This window comes from Nicotiana sylvestris, chromosome 8, assembly GCF_000393655.2.
Source record: "Nicotiana sylvestris chromosome 8, ASM39365v2, whole genome shotgun sequence".
NCBI lineage: Eukaryota > Viridiplantae > Streptophyta > Magnoliopsida > Solanales > Solanaceae > Nicotiana > Nicotiana sylvestris.
In genome coordinates this window covers 7,804,828-7,824,948 of record NC_091064.1, presented here as the reverse complement: position 1 = coordinate 7,824,948, position 20,121 = coordinate 7,804,828, and the positions used below count along the sequence as shown (strand labels likewise).

Below are 20,121 nucleotides of genomic sequence, written 5' to 3'. Positions count from 1 at the left end.
ATCTCCAAATGTGCATCTAAATTCCCATCCAAGTAGAAATACTGACAAAAAGGTTATGCTTTAACGTGGATAGATTTACCTTAATAGGTGGAGGCAGATCTATGTACTGAGTAGAGGGGTCAGTGGACTCTGTTAACCTTGGAAACTTTTTTGAATATATGTGTATATATGTTTAAAAATGATTATATATATTTCTAGGAACTTTTAAGATCAAAAGTTCGATGGGAACACCGATTGAGCAATTTGCTCATGGGGCCCCGACCACCTTCAAATCCTTCTATGTTAAGAGCAAGTAATGTTTCTAGTTCGATATATATGGATACCGTTCAAAATTCGACTAATAATAAGCTCGTTCCTCTATCTTTCTCTCCATGTGTCATACAAAGGCAGCTCAATAGTGTAAGGCCAACAAAAATATCTAAAAGTTTATTAAATAACATTTTTTACAATGTAGCCATTCCATTTGATCTTTGTTGAAACATTATTGACCTTCGATAAGATTTTATTAACTTTAATTTTGAAAAAACTTCTTTTACATGACCGTCAACGTAACTTACTAATATACCATTGCCTTCCAAAGTAACAATCATGTGAGATTTTATATTATAGAAAGATACTAAACAAATCAACTATAGGTTGTTATGATCCAGTTAGCTTGAAGCACGCCTATAGAGACCTTGAAAAAAAAAGGTCATGCAAAATTAGAGTTGTATATAAAATTTACTTAAATTAAAATGAGAAGAAACATGAAATAACGAGATATTCAGTTGCATTTCACTTTTGTAATTATCTCAACCAACTCCATAAAAGATAATATTAGTAGTAATTATTTACTATTAAATATAATAAATATCTAGATTATATATGAGAATAGTAGCTTTTGAGGCCTCTAATTTTGTGAGGCCTAAAGCCAGTAGCTTATTCGCTTGGGGATCCAGCCCTTCATAGGAAGGTATGGAGGTCGAGGATTAGGGTAGTAGAGTAGGTAGTTTAGAGTGTTCATAATAGTAGTATTGGCATGCAGTCTCGCTTGCTGTAGGTAGTAGGTTTTAATGACTAACCGTTGTTTTCTTTCATTGTTGATTACCTTACTATCTTGTTGTTTTTATTCTGCTTTTATATAGCTTTCTGGTTTTCTCCCTTCTTGTCTATATTTTCATTAATATGGTATTTATGATTTCCTGAGCCGAGGGTCTATTGGAAACAATCTCTCTATACTCACAGGGTAGAGGTAAGATCTGCGTACACACTACCCTCTTCAGACCCCATATTTTTACCTTACTACCTTAGATAAAAAAGATAAAAAAAAATAGCCCGGAACACTTAGGCCTGTTTAGGCCCGTGGGCCCGGCCCATTTAGACCGGGACCATGTGGGCTTAGGCCCACAGTGGGCCGGTTCCACCCTCCAGGACCGTTTGGCCCGGGACCGCTTGGGCCCGGCCCGCCAGAGCCCGGGATTGTTTAGCCTAGACCATTTAGCCCATTTAGGCCCAGGACCGAACCACAATATAGCCTTAGTTTTGCCTGACCCGAAGATGGGAAACGAATCAGTGCTGGTAATGTCAGATTTTTTCGGCCTCTATTTTACTGCCCCATTTGTACTCCATGTCATAGACATGGAGAATTTAGCTTATTGTAAATCATGCATCTTCAATTTTTTGGGAGACCCAAAGGAAAAGAAAAAGGATTTAAGTTAGATATACTGCTATTATAAAACTTATACACTATTAGTGAATATCACAAGTTACTCGTATTGGAAATATAAATAAAATACATTTAGCAAGTGAGTCCTAGTAAGTTAGTAAAAAGGACACGTGACTAGTGTGTCTAGCTGTCATTCTCTTTTGCTCTGTATAAAAGGAAGGTTTACTTTCTTCTCTATAATGAAGTGAGAAATACAGAAAATGCTCTCTAGAATTTTCCGCCATTCCATTTCCCTTCAATGGCATTAGCTCATAACTGATTTGCTGCTACTTTTGACATGGTATCAGAGCAGCATTCGTGACCGAAGCTCCGACGTGAAGATCTGAGCAATTCTCGCCGCAAAGTTCATCTCCAGAGAATCGGGGAAATCGACAAACAAGGAGTCTCAATTGGATCAATTGCTAAGTATAATGGCAGAAAATGAAGTGTCGATGCTCGATCACAATCATCCATTGTTTCTTTAGCCCGGAGATGCAACAGGTTTGATTTTGATTCCCATAATACTCACCGGCCCTGAAAATTATGCCTTCTGGAGTAGAGCTATCAAATTAGCTCTGCGAGGAAAAGGAAAATTAGGGTTTGTGAATGGAAATTGTCCAAAAAGTAGATATAGAGGAGAATTAGCTGAACAATGGGAAAAATGTAATGCTATAGTGCTGTCATGGATAGGAAGTACAGTAGCAAGTGAACTAATTCCTAGCATAATGTTTGCTTCGGATGCGAAGAAAATATGGAGTGATTTCCAGGAAAGGTTCGATAGATCGAATCTAACGAGAATCTATCATTTGTGGACAGAGATCGCGATAATGAGACAGGGTACAGACTCAGTCACTACTTACTTATCAAAAATGAAAGATTTTTTGGATGAGTTGAACATTTTAGCTCCATTGATATCAAACTGTGACTGTGAGGAGGCAAGACCTTCTATTGAACACTTGAAATCCCAACGCCTACTGCAATTTTTGATGGGATTGAATGAGAGTTATAGTAACATTAGAAGCAATATATTGGTGAGTAGACCTGTTGTTACAGTAAATGAAGCATATGCCATTGTTACACAAAAGGAAAGTCAAAGAACCTTAGGTGTAGTTGACAACAAAGAGCCATTAAATCTATTGGCAGGGAAGGCTCAAATGGTTAGACCTAAAACTCCAGGACTAGTGTGTGAGCACTGTAGATATAAGGGACATCTAAAAGAAAATTGCTATAAGATTTTTGGCTATCCGGCAGATTTCAAAAGCAAGAAGAAGTCAGGGTAACAAGATGGAATGCGGCAAAACAACAAAAACTTCAACTAAGGGCAGTTTAGAGGAACAAATCAGAAAAATATTGGGTTCAGGTTCTATGCTAACAACACATTAGGTGAGAGGCAAGTTCGAGGGAACTTCTTCACAGAAGAAGAATATTCACAACTGATGGGATTGCTGAATAAGTCCTCACAAGAAGGATGCAGTAGCAACATGGCAGGTATTGTTTCATTACTATCCAATACATATAGTTGTGAATGGATAATAGATTCAGGTGTCTCACACCATATTACACCTTGCATAGAGTTATTACAAGAACTCAGACATATAGATAAACAGCAGAACAGTAAAGTGCAAGTGCCAACTGGAGGAAAATCACACATAGCTAATACAGGTAGCACAGAGATACTAGGAAAGTACAAGATCACTAATGTGTTACATGTGCCAGACTTTAAGTTTAACTTGTTGTCAGTTTTGAAATTAACTAGGGAACTTTCATGTTAGTTGCATTCTTCCCTAGCTTCTATGTGTTTGAAGTACTTTACAGTGGGAAGGTAATGGGGATTGGTAGAGAAAACAATGGCCTCTACATTCTGAAGAGAGGAATGGAATCACCACTTGGAGCAGCAGTAACTAAAAATGAAGATATGGCAACTTTGTGGCACTTGAGATTGGGACATTCCTAAGTAGGAGCAATGAAGCATATCCCCTTTGCTGAAGGACAAAGTAATTGACAAGATACAAGAGGAGTGTATGGTGCGCCTTATGGCTAAGTAGAGCAGATTAAAGTTCCCTAATAGTGAACATAAATCTAGTTGTGCCTTCCCGTTAGTACATGTAGATGTTTTGGGACCCTATAAGAGGGTCACTTATGACAGAAAGCAATATTTTATTACTGTTGTAGGTGACTATAGTAGATTTACATGGGTGTGTTTGATACAATCAAAATGTGAAGTTGTGGTTGTATTGAAAATTTTCTTTAATATGATAAAAACTCAGTTTGCAACTGTTGTGAAACAGCTTAGATCAGATAATGGGACAGAATTTTTCAATTCACAATGCAATGAGTTTTTACTTCACATGGGATAGTTCATCAGAGTAGTTTCCCATACACACCACAACAAAATGGTGTGGTTGAGAGGAAGCACATGCATATACTAGAAGTGGCTAGATCTTTGAAGTTACAGAGCTCAGTTCCAGTAATTATTTGGGGAGAATGTGTTAAAACTGCAACTTATCTTATTAATAGATTACCTACTACAGTTCTAGATGGGAAAACACCTTATGAGCTATTATATGGAGAAGCACCTAAATTGTAACATATAATGGTGTTTGGATGTTTGAGTTATGCTAGTAATTTGCCTAGAGGTGACAAATTAGATGCAAGAGCAAGGAGAGCAGTGTTGCTGGGGTATTCTGATACTCAGAAGGGCTACAAGTTGTTTGACCTTGACACAAGGACATTCTTCATGAGCAGAGATGTCAGCTTCAGGGAATCAACTTTTTCTTTCAAAATGGGTAAGGCATGTGATGATGAGCTGCTATTTGTCCCTATAACAGATGCTGCTGGAAAGACTTTACAACCTGAACCACCAAGCACAACAAATCCCTCAAATACCACAGATACCACAATAGAAACACACACACCTAATACTGGAAATACACATCCTGAGATGCAAGTGCCTACACATCCTACACAAGTTGGAGAACCTGTGGAGGATACACTGGGAACCCATGCTGATTCTACAGATGAAACTTCACCAATGCAAGAATCAAATGTGATGGATCAATCTACAAACAATGGCAGGGAGAAGAGAGTGACCAGACCTCCAATTTGGCTCAAGGACTATGTGACCACAAGTAAACCCACTGGACAGTGTTCATATCTAGTATCTCACTATGTGGATTACAATAGGTTGTCACCAGCATATCAGCAATATCTAGGATTGTTCTCAGCCCAAATGGAACCAAAGAACTTCACTGAAGCATCTCAAGATCACAACTGGATAACAACAATGAATGAGGAAATAGCAGCCCTAGAGCAAAACCACACTTGGGAACTAGTAAATCTGCCAAAAGGGAAACAAGCTATTGGATCCAAATGGGTGTACAAGATAAAGCATAAACCAAATGGGGATATAGACAAATACAAAGCAAGACCTGTAGCCAAGGGGTACAATCAAAAGGAGGGACTAGACTACCATAAGACTTTCTCACCAGTGGCAAAAATGGTCACTGTGAGGACTGTTATTACTGTGGCAGCATGCAAGGACTGAGAATTACATCAAATTGATGTCAATAATGCATTTTTACAAGGGGATTTATTTGAAGAAGTTTACATGAAAGTTCCCCAAGGCTTCCAACGACAGGGGGAGTATAAAGTGTGCAAGTTAATCAAGTCCCTATATGGGTTAAAATAAGCTTCGAGACAATGGAACATAAAGCTCATTGATGCACTTCTAGCAGCAGGCTACAAACAGAGTTCCTATGATCACTCCTTGTTCACCAAACGAGCAGGAGGAGAAATAGCCATCATCTTGGTGTACATGGATGATCTCCTAATTACTGGAAGCAGCAAGGAACTGATACAGGAAACTAAAAGAACTTTACATAACAACTTTAAGGTAAAGGACCTAGGAGAGCTGAGGTATTTTCTGGGAATTGAAGTGATGAGGTCTAAAGATGGCATACTACTCAATCAAAGGAAGTATGCACTTGGATAATATCTGATCTAGGACCTACTGGAGCTAGGCCTATAACCACACCACTAGAAGTCAATGTGAAGTTCACAACAATAGACTATGATGAATGTGTTGGAGGTGTCAATGATCCTGCACTTGAAGACATAACAGCTTATCAGAAGTTGATTGGGAGGCTGTTATACCTCACCATTACCAGGCCTAACATCAGTTTTGGAGTGCAAGTTATAAGTCAGTTCATGCAAGGACCAAAAATTTCACACTGGAATGCAGCATTGAGGCTAGTGAAGTACATAAAGAATGCACTTGGACAAGGACTGCTACTAAGAAGGGATCCTAAAGCTGAGTTGACAGTCTTCTGTGATTCAAACTGGGCAGCATGCCCAAACACTAGAAGGTCAGTGACAGGATTTGTGGTGAAGCTCGGGGAGTCCTTGATTTCTTGGAAATCAAAGAAGCAGCAAACAGTAAGCAAAAGTTCAGCAAAAGCTGAATACAGAAGCATGTGAGCAGCAATCTCAAAAGTAATTTGGCTAGAAGGATTACTAGCAGAAATTAGTATGCCAATTTCCATATATGTGCAGCTCTTTTACGACAACAAAGCAGCAATTCAAATTGCTTCTAATCCAATCTACAATGAAAGAACCAAGCATATCGAGATAGACCGTCATTTCATTAGGGAAAAGATTAAAGAAGGGTTGATACAAACTCAACATGTGAGTACCAATGATCAGCTAGCAGACATACTGACAAAGGCCTTAGGAACTATGCAGCATCAATACCTATTGTCCAAGCTTGGAGTGTTCGATGTCTTTCATCCTCCAGGTTGAGGGGGGTATTGGAAATGTAAATAAAATACATTTAGCAAGTTAGTCCTAGTTAGTTAGTAAAAAGGACACGTGACTAGTGTGTCCAGTTGTCATTCTCTTTTGCTCTGTATAAAAGAAAAGTTTACTTTCTTCTCTGTAATGAAGTGAGAAATACAGAAAATGCTCTCTAGAATCTTCCGCCATTCCATTTCCCTTCAATGGCATTAGCTCATAACTGATTTGCTGCTACTTTTGACAACTCGAATGGGAAGAAGAGGGTCAGCTAAACTGTGGTTCACTTTGTATGTTTTCTGAGCAGATTAGCTCAGTGAAAATAGTACGGGCTAGCCAGTTTTCGGACTGGTAATTGAAAAATAGCCAGTGTTTGCAAAATTATTTAAAAATAGCCACTATTTTACTGCAACACGGAAAGTTCCAACTAATATACTGGAGATTGGAGCACCTATATATGAACTAGAGGTATTTAACGGGCGGGCTGGGACGGGCTGAACAAAAAAAAACATGTTCATTAATGAATCGGGTGGTTAGCGGGCTGGGGATAGCGGGTTGGGAATTTGCGGGTTTTGTGGGCCCGTCCGGGTTCGGGCTTAACGGGCTCGGGCGGGCTGCGCTAATTTTATTTTTTTAATTAAATTTTGTTAGCAACGGTACACAAATTAAAAAAAAAAAGTTAACCTGATAATGGGTTAGCGGGTTCCGGTGCACCGGTATCCAAAATGTGTTCGTCTAAAACCCGCTCCCCGTCCAACCCGTCCCAGCCCGCCCTATATGCTACAGTGTCTGGTTGAACCGGGCTGAACCGGGCCGAACTGGACTGAAAACGGATTAGCCCGGCCCGATTAACAGGTTTAGTATTAACTTCCAGCATATTATGTTGGACCAGTATATTATGCTAGAAGTCCAGTATATTATGCTGGAATATTTTCCGGATTTTGAATAGTGTTTTCGGTCAGATTTATCTTTACATAAAAAATGGCTAAATTTCGATTACTTTTGAAACTGTGGCTATGTTTCAATTACCACTTATAAATCTGACTATTTTTGAATTCACCCGTTTACTCAGGCATATCTATTGGTGTCGTCGTTTGCGTATCCACGGTTCAAGAATCTATAGAAACAATTGTTAGCAAGAACGGAATCAAATGCCACAGAATATTATTTTTATCAGATTACTGATTAATAAGAAATTTACCTATGATTACTTAATAAGTAATCTAATAGTATAAATATCTTTTTTACATTGTTGGTGTATAAAACGGGTATGGCCAAACTCAATAACTTTGGTCCAAATTCAGATACGGGTTTAGGATTGGAAAATGCGGGGGCACTACTATTGAATAAAAATTTGAGCAAATAAAGTGAGAATCGAACCCAAGCAGCGCCATAGCACGCTAAAAGTCAAGTTGTGCTCTGGTATGCTTCTGCATCTAAGAGGATATCCCTTTTGACAAGTAAATTTTCCTACAAAGACAGACTTTCCTCCCCAGAAGACCCAAAAAAAAAAGGACGAGAACACCAGAGACAATAGAGAGAGTTAGTCGTAATTGAACCAAGATGTTAATCTCCTCCTTGAAATTGCAGTAAAGACAACAGTGTACAAAGTACAAAAATTCGTATACAAAATACTTCCACCCCAAAAAGAATACCAAGTAACAACCCAAGAATCCAACCGACCAGACTACAGATTTTACCTCAAAGAAATGAAATAAAATAAAACAAGAAGTTGGTATAAAAAGGCAGGTGAGGACTTCAACTCTACAGTACTTTTTGCCTCTCCATGAATATTCCTAGGATTTGTACAAACTTGAATATTCTCCATACATAATCGCGTGATTCTTGAAATCATTTACTACAGGTCATCAGCATCGAGTTGATGACATGCATAATCAGCCGAATGCTTGAAAGTTCAGCAGGGGTTGTGGTAGGAAGATTCCGATGATGGATTAGTATCTGATATACTTGCTCAAAGATAGGCCGCACGTGCACTGCAATCATTGGATCAGTTGGATTTATGGCGGTTAGCACATCCCTCATCCAGGACAGTTTTCGGGCTGTTTCCTTGCTAACATCACAGGCCAACTGCTGAAGAAGCGAAACAAGTACTCCTTGACTCAAAGGGAGAGGATTCATCGACAAAATACCCGGTAAATCAACCTGGTAAAAGGCACAGGGACACCATTAAGATGTATCAACCGACAAAAAGTGCCTCGAAAACAGTTGAATATAACTGCAACTGAAAGTTGAAATGCTCCATTTGAACATAAGAACTTAATTGGATGTCTGTTACTAGTTAATTTGCATATTCCAACTCTATCATTTGGATCATTTGCGCTTCAAGGAAGTGCATCCTTCTACCAGCTCAAAAGATAAGAGGTGGAGACATTTTCCATGTGCAAGGAATAATGTCCCATGCAGCAGTCCTAAACTACCTGATATTAACCTTATCCATAAACAAGTAAAAGCGAAGAGTATACCTGAGAACATAACCATGCTACAATAGACACATCACTTCTTTGCAACGCTGCAGTGAATGCTTCCTCGTACTTGCGTTCAGCTAACAATCTAGATAGCTCTTTGGTTGGATCAACAGGAGCCTCAAGCTATTATAGAAGGTAAAAGTTTGAGTCAAAATGATAAGAAAGAACAAAAGTTTAATAGCAGCATATAAGTAGCTTATTCTTTTTCCATTTTTGTTGTTGATGATAAGGTAAATAATTTTATTGACAAGTAGCTTATTCTTTTCCTAGTAAGAAGTAATTCAAGGGAATAGAAAGAACCTTCTCATGCAGTAATGGTCCATTACTCATGTGGCTAATCAGTGGATTTGGTGAATTGGAATTAGCTCCAGAAACTGCAAGAGTAAGCAACTTCTTTTGACCATCAGCTAACTCTCCACTCAATGTTTGAGTCATTGATGATGCGGAATTAATGGCATCCTGAAAATTAACTATAGTCAGTTCTTTTTAAAGACTAAAAAAACTCTAATAAGTATGCAATTTGAAAGAGAGTATAAACCAGCCGTTATCGATGAAAACAGGTATATCCAAGAAAAAGTTAACCTCTGACACTCATTGCAACAACTTACGCACAGACCTAGAGGGAAGAAGGGAAGCTTTTCATATACACAAAAGAATTATCCATTTAGTTATATCACCAGAGAAATGTTGAGAGTTATCACTAAACCTCCAAAGACATAACAAAAGTAAAATCTCTTTCTACGAGTAACAACAGCTTTTAAATCTAAACTGGAAGTAACAACCAAAGAAGAATACTACACGCACTCTCTCATGACATCTATACTAATGAATTGTCGCTAACTATTCTTGGTGGCTGCACACTACTAAAACTCTCAGACACATGAGATCAACATGCATCACCCATAACCTTGAAAGCAACAACACAATTTCCAACCCAACACGTGCCAAAGTCTCTCTAAGAAAAAGTCAGTTGACTATCTCCCCCCGCCCCCCTCCGCCCACACACACAAAAAAAAAAAAGAGTATGCCCTATGCGATAGTGAGGAAAGTTCATTGTGATGCTAAGTTCAGGTATTTGATAGAGCATACGCAAACAATCCTCCAGCCCCTTATGTAGAAAATACAAATATTCACCTCTGCTCTGCAATTCAACAGCTAATTACAAGGATAAACATTGGCGTTTGCTCTCTATTTAACTAGTGATGTGGAAGCATGAATATCAATCTACTTATTGAAAAGAATATGAAATCAACATATATCATAACATGTCATATTCCAAGAGAAAATAGTTATCACGAAGAACATGGGTTTAGTTAACATGCTTTTAGAACACAATAGGAGATAAACCGCTAAACAAGTGTACCCCAAACTTCGGGTAGATACCATTTTGACTTCTTTCATTAGAACGCTAATACTCCCTCTATCTCAATTTATGTGGCGGTGTTTGACTAGGCACAAAGTTTAAAAAAGAAAGAAAGACTTTTGAAACTTGTGGTCCAAAACAAGCCAGATATTTGTGTGGCTGTAAAACATCTCAATAGAGGTACAATGGAAAGTTCAAAGTCAAATTGTTTCCAAATATATAAAGGTGTCATTCTTTTTGGGACAAATTAAAAAGAAAAGTGGGACATGTAAATTGGGACATAGGGAGTATATAGGATGGTCTGATAGGAATGAACAAAAACAGTAGGTAACCCACCATTCTCAACACCACAACTTTACCGTGATTCAGATTGTGAATTTGTGATGAGGAAATTGACATGGAAGATCCGCCGAGTGGCAATACATATCAACACAGCCCACTTACTGATGCTAATGGTGGAAAGTTCTATAGAAGGCACAGCTATAATGTTCCATCCTCACATTCAGGTATCAAGTTTTATGAATCAGATGGGGATGAAGAGATAGAAACTGAAGAAGCCACAACAGGTTCCAACCGAGCCCCAATGGGAAGCCATAGATTATCAGGACTCATGGGAAGCCATTGAAAACCCCGGCACGTAGAAGCCATTGAAAATACCACAAATTTTCTTCCGCTATTCACTGCTATATTCGACCCGACCCGTATTCAAAACCCCACCTATTTTCTGATGATTGTCTTCTTCTACTGCCACCACTATTTCCAGCGCAACTGTCCTATGGCGGCGTTCCGTACAATCTCCGGCGCCTCCATTTCTGCTAACACCTCAACTGATAAAGCTTCAGTAGAAGCCTTTGAAGGGTTTATTGATAACGCTTCAGTAGAAGCCTTTGATAAAGCTTCAGTAGAAGCCAAGAGGCAAAAATTGGTGGTGACGAAAAAGATGTTTGGTGGTGAGGAGGAGATCCGATTTGGAGGGTGTTTTTTTATTAATATTGTGTTTCTCTTTTCCTTTTTTATTAACTATAGACAAATTGTTTTAAAGAAATAATAGGTGTAATCTTTTGATTTGTTAATTTGCCACATCATCCGCGAGTGTAACTCACCTATAAGATTTGTCACTTTGAAAGGTTTATTGAGTTCAGTTTTTAGTCACGTGATATGTTTAAGTGAAAAAAGTCTCAGTTGAGATGTTCAAATGACCGTTGTGGACAACTTGGAGGGGTTGTTTATGTATTTCGCCTTGATAATAATACAACAATATAATTGAAAATCACGGTAGAAAGAAAATTCAAAATATAGGTGGTGGAGTATATCATATTGACCACCAACAACTTTCCATTCCAGAGCATAATGTAATTGGTGTAAGTTAAATATATTGAAAAAGGAAAGAGAATGGCCGAACCCGAAATTAGCAAGAAAAAAGAAGAGAAGTCATATTAAAATCACTGCTACTACGCCATACCCTTAAAGCAAGTGCTAATGGTGAATGCATGGACTCAAATTGTAGTAGAGCAGCAGCAGTGTGTTCAGCAAATCCTTTCTGAAACGTCAAATCTACTTGCTCAAACATTGCTTTGCATGATATCTCAAAGGCAGGGATCACCGAAGCTTCCAATGTAGATTTCAAAGTTTCCTGCATGACAGTTAGAATGTCATTGGGTACGTAACATCCAACATTAATTTGGAAACTAAAGCATCCAACAAAAGGAACACAATGAAGACAGCAGGAAGGAAGCACGTTGAGATATTCAGAAAGTTAATTTTTTTTTTAAAGACTAGTAAGATTCAGAAAGTTAATTCTAAGAGCTACTATGCTTGTAGAAGGATATCTAGCAATCTATCATTGCAGGCGAGCAATAACACATAAGTGAACATGACAAAGCAGAGAAAATGTCTTTGTAACCACACTGAGTGGCATTAACTAAATATAGAATTGCATGCTCATGCTTACCTGAAGAGCTTGCTTGCCAGAGGTTTGGAATTGTGCTTGGATTTGCCTAGCAACAGAAGCTTCGAGTTTGGAGCTAACTGTTCTCTCCAGTTGGTTCACTGCCTTGTCACTAACTCCTTTCTGCACCATACACATCCCTTTATTGAAAAACAAATTCAAATTAAAAGAGAGGTCGTATTTTCATTAAATTAACCTGGAAGGCTTCTGAAATAGCAGTTGATACAGCTTTCTCAACTGTAGGGGCAATACTGCGTGTGACGGCTTGTCCAACAGCTGCCAGTTCTTTCTTCATTATTTTCTCAATTAGCCCCGGCATGTCCTTGTTAAAGCAGTTAGATATCATATTGGTTATTTGTTGAGTACGATCACGAAGTGAGTTCTCTTGTTTTGCACTCTCTTCTTGGAAACGAGCCCATAAGACATCGGAATTGGCCTTGACAGCCTTCTCCATGCTCCGTCCCAAGGCAGCCTCGAGTCTTCTTCCTTCTTTGGTAACAGGAACAGCGACCATCATACCCATCTGCTTTTGTGTTTCTTTTTGCATATTAAGAAGCTAGAAGGCACGACATTGAGAGAAAACGGAACAAGTAAGAATAGCATATAAGCTAAATGAAAATGATATTGTAACTAAGATGATATAACCGCAGGAAGGGCCAAATTTCCACCATGCTTTAATGTATCAATACAAGACCTAAAATCGATTTGGGAAATAAATAAGATTCCATATAACAAATATATGTATAAGAAAATCTGCTTCCATCCCTTGAGGAGTTTGAGAGTTCGACGCACAGAGTTCTCTGAAAGTAGTTTCACAAACGATTAGACATGAAAGAGACCAAGAAGACGGAACTTAATTGAAAATAGTCCAATAAATGTCAGGAGGGACTTTTTTTTTGTAACCAAGAAATCCCTCAGGGCCGATGGCACATGGTTCAAAATTCAATGGATAATGGGTCCGTCCCTCTATCCTTCTCCACTTAAATACCAAGCTTTTGTCTACGGAAGGTTCAAACTTGTGACGTGCACCTAACCCACACATCACGCATTGTGGTCTTACCACTAACCAAAGCCCCGGAGGCAAATTTCAGGAGGAGAACTGGTTAGAGCAAGGACCAAGTGGCCAATTAACAGCAAGAAAATTTCTCAATTCAGTGCAGAAAAAGGGCAGTCGAAAGTGGCAGGTCAAGGTTATATGGATCACCATTTGCAGTGAGATATAATAGGAAAATTTCAAAGTAATGGAAACCATCTAAATACAACAACTACGCCTCAGTCCCAAACAAGTTGGGGTCGGCGATATGAATCCGCATTCCTTCCATTTAGCTCAACTAATATCATCATCATTACTAAAGCAAATTAACAGTGCAAGTAAAAATGATAATTATATATATAAATAAGGCAACCATCTAAATATATGATTACAATAATAACAAAAACCTGTAATTTGGAATACTAACAAGAATGACTAAAAACATCTTAAAATAAAAAATCCAAAGAATATTAAAACCATTTATGCACACAGGCTCTTAAGAGTAAAAGCAGGCACCTGATTTAGCATCTCATGCATGGACAAAATTTGTGAGAATGCAGCTTCCATAGAGGTGTTACTTGAGCTGACACCACCCTCGATGGATTCAGATGAGTTGAAAGCACTAGGCGAGGGTGAAGATGGTCTAAATCCTTGAGTGTTCTTCGCCTTTTGCTTTTTTCCTTTGGCACTAGGAGCTGAAAGTTGATGCGCAGAAACTTGCACCTTTGAGTCTAAATCATTTCCAGAGATCTCCTTGGCCGAGTCATGATCTTCTTCTGGGGCAGTTGACGGTTGGGTCAGCCGCTCAGTTCCACAAGCCCCATCAAACTGCCTAGATTCCTCAACAATATAAGTTTCAGGCGATAAGGCATGACATTCTCGAGCCATTTCTATTCCAAGATCAGATGCCTGAGAGCAAAAGGCTTTCTCTTTGTTTTCCGACACAAAAGTATGAAGTTCTTCTTGAGAGCCAATATCAGTTTTTTGATTGAATCTTGTTTCACCAACCTTAACCTCCACCTCCACATTGCGGACTTCCTTGTTGATTACAACATCCTGGATACTCGATTCTCCCTCACTTTTCTGCTCATTAACATGGTTTACCTCAGAGGATGAGTTAGCCATCAATATCTCTGAAGGAGTCACCAGATGAGTCGGGTGCTTAAACTTGATTGGATTACCAACACCTGAAGAACCATCATCACGTGACACTTCATCATCATTATTCCTTGGGTCACCGTCCGACGAAGTAAGACCAGACAAGTTTGGATGAATGGCATCCATTTGCCTATCAACTGAATATTCACCAACTTTAGGATCCCCAACATGGTCATTGATAAAGGGACCACGCTCCGAGCTGTTTGATGTGCTTCTGAAACCAGAAAGTTTTCTAGCCAACTCAGGACTCAAAGGCGGTGGTGATGCAAAGGGGGCAATATCAGTATCAGTAGTTATACTGGGCAAACTAGCTGATTTAGATTCCACGGTGGAAGAAGCAAATTCCATAGAGGTGGCCAAGGCAGTGCGTGCTTCAATCATAGGAGGTCTTGTTGTAGCTACAATCTCTGTGACACTCTCATTCACTGAAGATTTGGGTGCAGAACTAGTTAAAGGAAACTCCATTTGTTTACTGCCAGGGGGATCAACAGGAGCATATCCTTCAATACGAGCAGCGTCACATGAAACACTAGATTCCGTCCTTTCGAAGCCCACCACATTCTCCATGGGAGGTGGCAAGCATTGGGATAAGTCCAAAGCATACTGCTGAATAGCCTGTGTCTGCACACAATACACTTGAACAATCTGTTCACCATGAGGCAGTAAATCACTTGTCCCAGTGAAACTCAAAATTGGCATTGTAACTGTAAATTCAGCTATGTAATCCATATGGGTTGCCATTGGGTTCAGGTCATACTCTAGATGAACAGCATATATTGCATTCTTTTTTGCATTTGCTAGTAAGAGCAGACCTGCTTGAGACAAGGCTACAACTTGGTTAAAAAATGCCTCTTCAGCACGAGCTTCAGAACTCTTCAACTCTAACGTTTGTGTACAGTGCCATGAATCAGCATCACTAGGAAGCAACCAGCCTTCTTCACTTGCTGATACCCATATCTTCATTTCTCGATTAAGTGGACCCTGTATACCTTTGACTGGTTATACCAAGATACAAACTTATGGAGAAAATAAAATAAAATCAAGATCAACTTCTCATTGCGCAGCAACTATTCTCCTAAAATACAATTCGTTTCGAGTAAAATTGAGATCAACTTTCTGAATGAATAGCTTCTAGTCTCCTAAATTATGATCACTTTAGAGAAAAACATAACTTATTACTCATAGCAGACAGCTGATTCTATCAAAAGATGTTTGCTACAAACTTTATAAGCACATACCCCAGTGATGAGTATGATGTGGTCTGGGCGGTGTGGAGCAGTCAGGAAGGTAGCTGAATTAACAGGATTACCATCATGAGGCCTGAGAACTGCAATTGGTAGTGGCTTCCGGTCTTCCCAAATCTTAACCTGTAAAACAAGATACAAACCACATGCATCAGTCGACGAGCAACCAACTTAGTTACAAATGCAGAAGATAATTCCTTAGATCAACATCAGATCACCATTTTTTCATTTCACAGGACACAGACCACATCTATCAGTCAGTATTAAAGAATGGAACACCATATCATCCTTTTTTTCCTTTTTGTTTTGTTTTCAGAACTTCACACGCTACCAAAACTGTGAAGAATGCATAAAACCTAAAGAACTATGCAAGTATTAAAGAAGAGAGTATCGGTTACAGAAGCATCAGTTACAGTTACAAATGCATTGAATGATATGGCTGCCACATAGAGCAAAGACAACAAACATAACAAACTAAAAGCAAAACTCCCACGAACCGTGCCATCCACAGAAGCAGATACCAATCGAGTGGTCATCCACTGGCACATTGACAAATCAGTTACTTCTCCATCATGAGTACCAACAAGTTGTACCCCATCAACCAACCTGTCAACAGGACACCTGAGAGGTTCATCCGCTGAAAAAACTCCAGCTTTTCCAAATTTTGTGGTATCAATTTTTAGAACATGTTTTCCGATTCCAACCACAAGAATTTCCTGTTGAAGAGGGCATAATAATAGTTATGAAGAAATTTAGTAGAATAACTATGCTTGTGACATTGATAAGAAGAAATATAGAGAATAACTATGATAAGAAGAGAGGGATTTATGGTACTTGTTTGTGACAATGCCAACAAACTCGAGGATGAACAGATTCCCCTTCACCAACAATTTGAATAGCAATGACAATCTTCCCTGTAATTTGGGGCTTATCTTCCTCATCTGGTCCTTCAGTAATTTTCCATATGTAAACACGCCCATCAACACTTGCACTGAAACATAAGCAAATTAGATAGATAAAGCACTTACAGAATACCTGATATGAATAAAAGAAAATAGCCCTACCTAGCCAAAAGGTGAACATCTTCAGCAAAGAAAGCCATGTCTGTGACCCTCTGAAAGAAAATTCACAACTCTATCAATAAAATCATGCCTTATTCCACAGGGATGGTTAAAACATATTATAAACTTCCAATTACTATAGTTCTTATAAATACAGTTTATTCTTATTGAATTTTATTTTAACTAATAAACCTAATCTGTAATGGATTTATACATTAATCAATCAGTAAAATCGTACATGGTTCAACAATTGAAAATAGCAAAACCAAGGAAGCCAAGGCCAAAAAGTGATAGCAGCTCCAAACATGACGACGTTGTCCTTTTTTTAACAATATGAGGAAGATAGTCTTTACATGAAAGAACAATGAAGTTCATTTCAGAGCCATTTCTAGAGCAGCAATCACACGTGCAGACTGCTGCCTTATATGTGACAGCAGAGAATGCAACAAAGTTTGAAATCAAACGCCATGCGTATTAAAAGCTATATTTTCCAATCCAACGAAACAATCATGCACGTTCAATCTCACACACAGCTAGGTATCAGTGGAGACGTGAATATCATGACTTCAATATAAGAATACAACTTAAAAAATTAGAGCTTATCATAGACCCCCTCTATTTTGGGTAAAACCACAAAACTTATGATTTATTCCCCCCCCCCCGAAAAAAAAAAATCAGAAATACTCAATTCGTCAAAACAATGTTACAAGTACTTCATCCACACAAAAAAAGTACATCAGAATTGATAAATTACTGAAGTGCACCTGGTATATGCACCAAAGTAAGTGCATGAAATGTGTGCCTTTTATATAAAGTTTATTACTTAATAATGGTTAATCAATATGACTTAACAAAAAATGGTTAATTAATATATAGTCTTACCTCCACCCAATGGTGTGGTTTAGTGGTAAATGAAGTGGGAAAAAACTATGAGGTCTCAGGTTCAAATCACACCGGAGACAAGAAACACTAAGTGATTTCTTCCATCTACTAAAGCCTCGGTGGCAGTACCTATGCTGGTTGGAGATAGAAAATACACGGTAGAATAGTCGAGATGCGTGCAAGGCGGCCTCCATCATCTATACACACACACTCTCATTGTATGGCCTAATCATGGTAACATGGTTTGGTGCATGCAGGGGCGGATGCACCTTTGCGCAAGCGGTGTCATCCGACACCGCATCGCCGGAAAATCTAATTAAATATATATTTTATTAAATTTATAATATTATAAATAGCCGTTATAAAGATAAAACGAACATTATTGCAAAGGAAATGCATCTTGGTCCAGTGGCTAAGAAGCCAAGTATGAACGGGGTAGGTAAGGGGTTCGAAGCTCAGGAGCTCCTATATGTGTTTTGCTACATCTTTTTCTTTCCTTTTCTTTTTCTTGAAGATAAAATCTTTTAACTTTCAAAATTAAGCAAATTTATCATCTGAAATTCATTTAACTTGGAAGAAAGAATCAATGAGGCGAATCATATCTACGCAATGAAAGAAATTTTAAGTTCTTTGAAATTTATTTAAATATGAGAGATTGTGTGATGCCTTATATATATATATAGTACTATGACGCTTTATGAATAATTTTCAAAAAAGTAAAAACTCGTCGAGAAAAGTTATAATATTATAATATATTGTGTTTTATTGATATAAATTGAATCTTTTTTTTTAAATATAGCATCTATGTTATATTTGTTTATTTATTCACTTTTTAAAATTGTCGACGCCGCTTACAAAAAAATTATGCGTACGCCCGTGAGTGCATGTTAAGTATTTCCCGACAAGAATGCAGTAAGATATTTACAATCTTTACCATCACTAGCATTTTATCCATACCAAATAGCACAAGTATTTATAATATTCCTACAACTTCCACATAACAAAAAGATGTGAAATGCACATACAATTTAGCTAGGTAAAACGATGAAATAGAACCAACAGATTAACAGAATCATTAGAATATAAAAAATGTTAGCTTTTTTTATAAGGCTAACCTGTGCAAGACCTTTAAGCAATGATCTCAACGCAGTGTTAATATTAAGCACTCGAATAGCTCCCAATTTGAGTCCATAACATATATAGCTTTTGTTAACTGCAATTTGCCGGCCCAAAACAAGGCCCGGATCCGAGCCATACTTAGTAATTGGAGTAACCTCCAGCTGAGGCTGCACTTCACCAGGCAACCGAGCATCTATATCATAAACAACATTCTCCCCATTCAAATGCCTCCCTTTAGGCAACTTAGTACTCTGCATCCGGACCGGACCGGGCCCAACATTTGGTGAAGCAGAAAAATCAGAAAGCTCAGACCCAGAAGTTGTAGGCTGTAAAGGAGGAATAATTTGCAAAGTGGTGGGTTGCTGAGAAGAAACTTCTAGAGTTGAAGAAGGTGGTGCACTTAACAAAGCCATAAGTCTCGCCCCATGATTAGGGTTAGGGTTAGGGTTCAAAAATTGGTGAGGACTAGTAGGAGTAGGTGGTTGAAGTGGAGGAGTAGGGAAAGACATGGATCTTTGAGGATGCAAATGGCCATCTTGTTGTTGAGGTGCGTATTGTGTAGGGATATGAGGATTGAATTGAGGGATATGGTGAAAAGGGGTTGTTGTATGAGGTGGATAATACAGTCCTCCGCTACCACCGCCGCCTCCGCCGGCGGTGGGCGGAGGATAAGAAGCTGAAGGAAGTGGAAATGGGGAAGAAATCAAAGTGGGGTTAATGGGATTTTGGGGATTAGGGTTTGTTGAAGTTGTTGGTGGAGGAGTTGAAGGATTGAAGAATTTATGCATATCAAACGGTACTCCGCCGGGCTGGTTTGGATTTCCGGCGGAAGCCATAATTGTATACTGATAATATAGAGATCGGAGTAACTGTGAAAAATTGCAAATATATAATCCTTAATTGGAAGAGAGAAGTTAGGGATTTGAAAATGGAGGATTTGAGTGTTGGATTGGAGGAGACAGAGATCGGATTAAGTGCAAGATTGAGTAGTGTGTTTGAGTGAGAAAAAGTGATGAATAGATGGGGAACTTTTTTTGGTGGGGAGTAATGCCTATTGTGGGAAGAAGATGGTTAAGAAAATATTATTTTATAGAAAGTTGAGGATCTAAGTGTATTTCATGTTTAAAATAATGCTACTTGACTCCTATAGGCCAAATTTAGTTATTAGGTTGGATTGTTTTATAATATATTGTATTGTATTGTATTGTATTGTTGTGTAGCGTATTATTTTGTGAATATAATATTTAGATAAATTGTATTATTTGATGTTGTTAAATAATATTTTGTTGTTTGATTTGATTGTATCGTATTGTACTGTACTGTAACTGATAAGTTTACTAAAATACCCTCAATTG

The 20,121-nt window shown here is 38.4% G+C and overlaps 2 protein-coding genes across 2 annotated transcripts; one reads left to right on the top strand and one right to left on the bottom strand.

Moving 5' to 3' along the window:
- Positions 1–2,553: 2,553 nt before the first annotated feature.
- Positions 2,554–4,271, top strand: LOC138874648 (uncharacterized). Its single transcript, XM_070153421.1, has 5 exons — positions 2,554–2,960; positions 3,045–3,172; positions 3,257–3,346; positions 3,457–3,602; positions 4,050–4,271. The coding sequence occupies exons 1-5, from the start codon at positions 2,554–2,556 to the stop codon at positions 4,269–4,271; spliced, it is 993 nt and encodes a 330-aa protein (XP_070009522.1).
- A 3,754-nt stretch (positions 4,272–8,025) lies between these two features.
- Positions 8,026–19,850, bottom strand: LOC104212448 (enhancer of mRNA-decapping protein 4-like). Its single transcript, XM_009761710.2, has 12 exons — positions 18,763–19,850; positions 16,769–16,818; positions 16,539–16,695; positions 16,202–16,420; positions 15,699–15,827; positions 13,819–15,441; positions 12,466–12,825; positions 12,273–12,392; positions 11,784–11,954; positions 9,259–9,417; positions 8,956–9,081; positions 8,026–8,635 (listed from the first exon to the last, which is right to left on the bottom strand). The coding sequence occupies exons 1-12, from the start codon at positions 19,600–19,602 to the stop codon at positions 8,324–8,326; spliced, it is 4,266 nt and encodes a 1,421-aa protein (XP_009760012.1). The 5' UTR covers positions 19,603–19,850; the 3' UTR covers positions 8,026–8,323.
- Between the last annotated feature and the right edge of the window lie 271 nt (positions 19,851–20,121).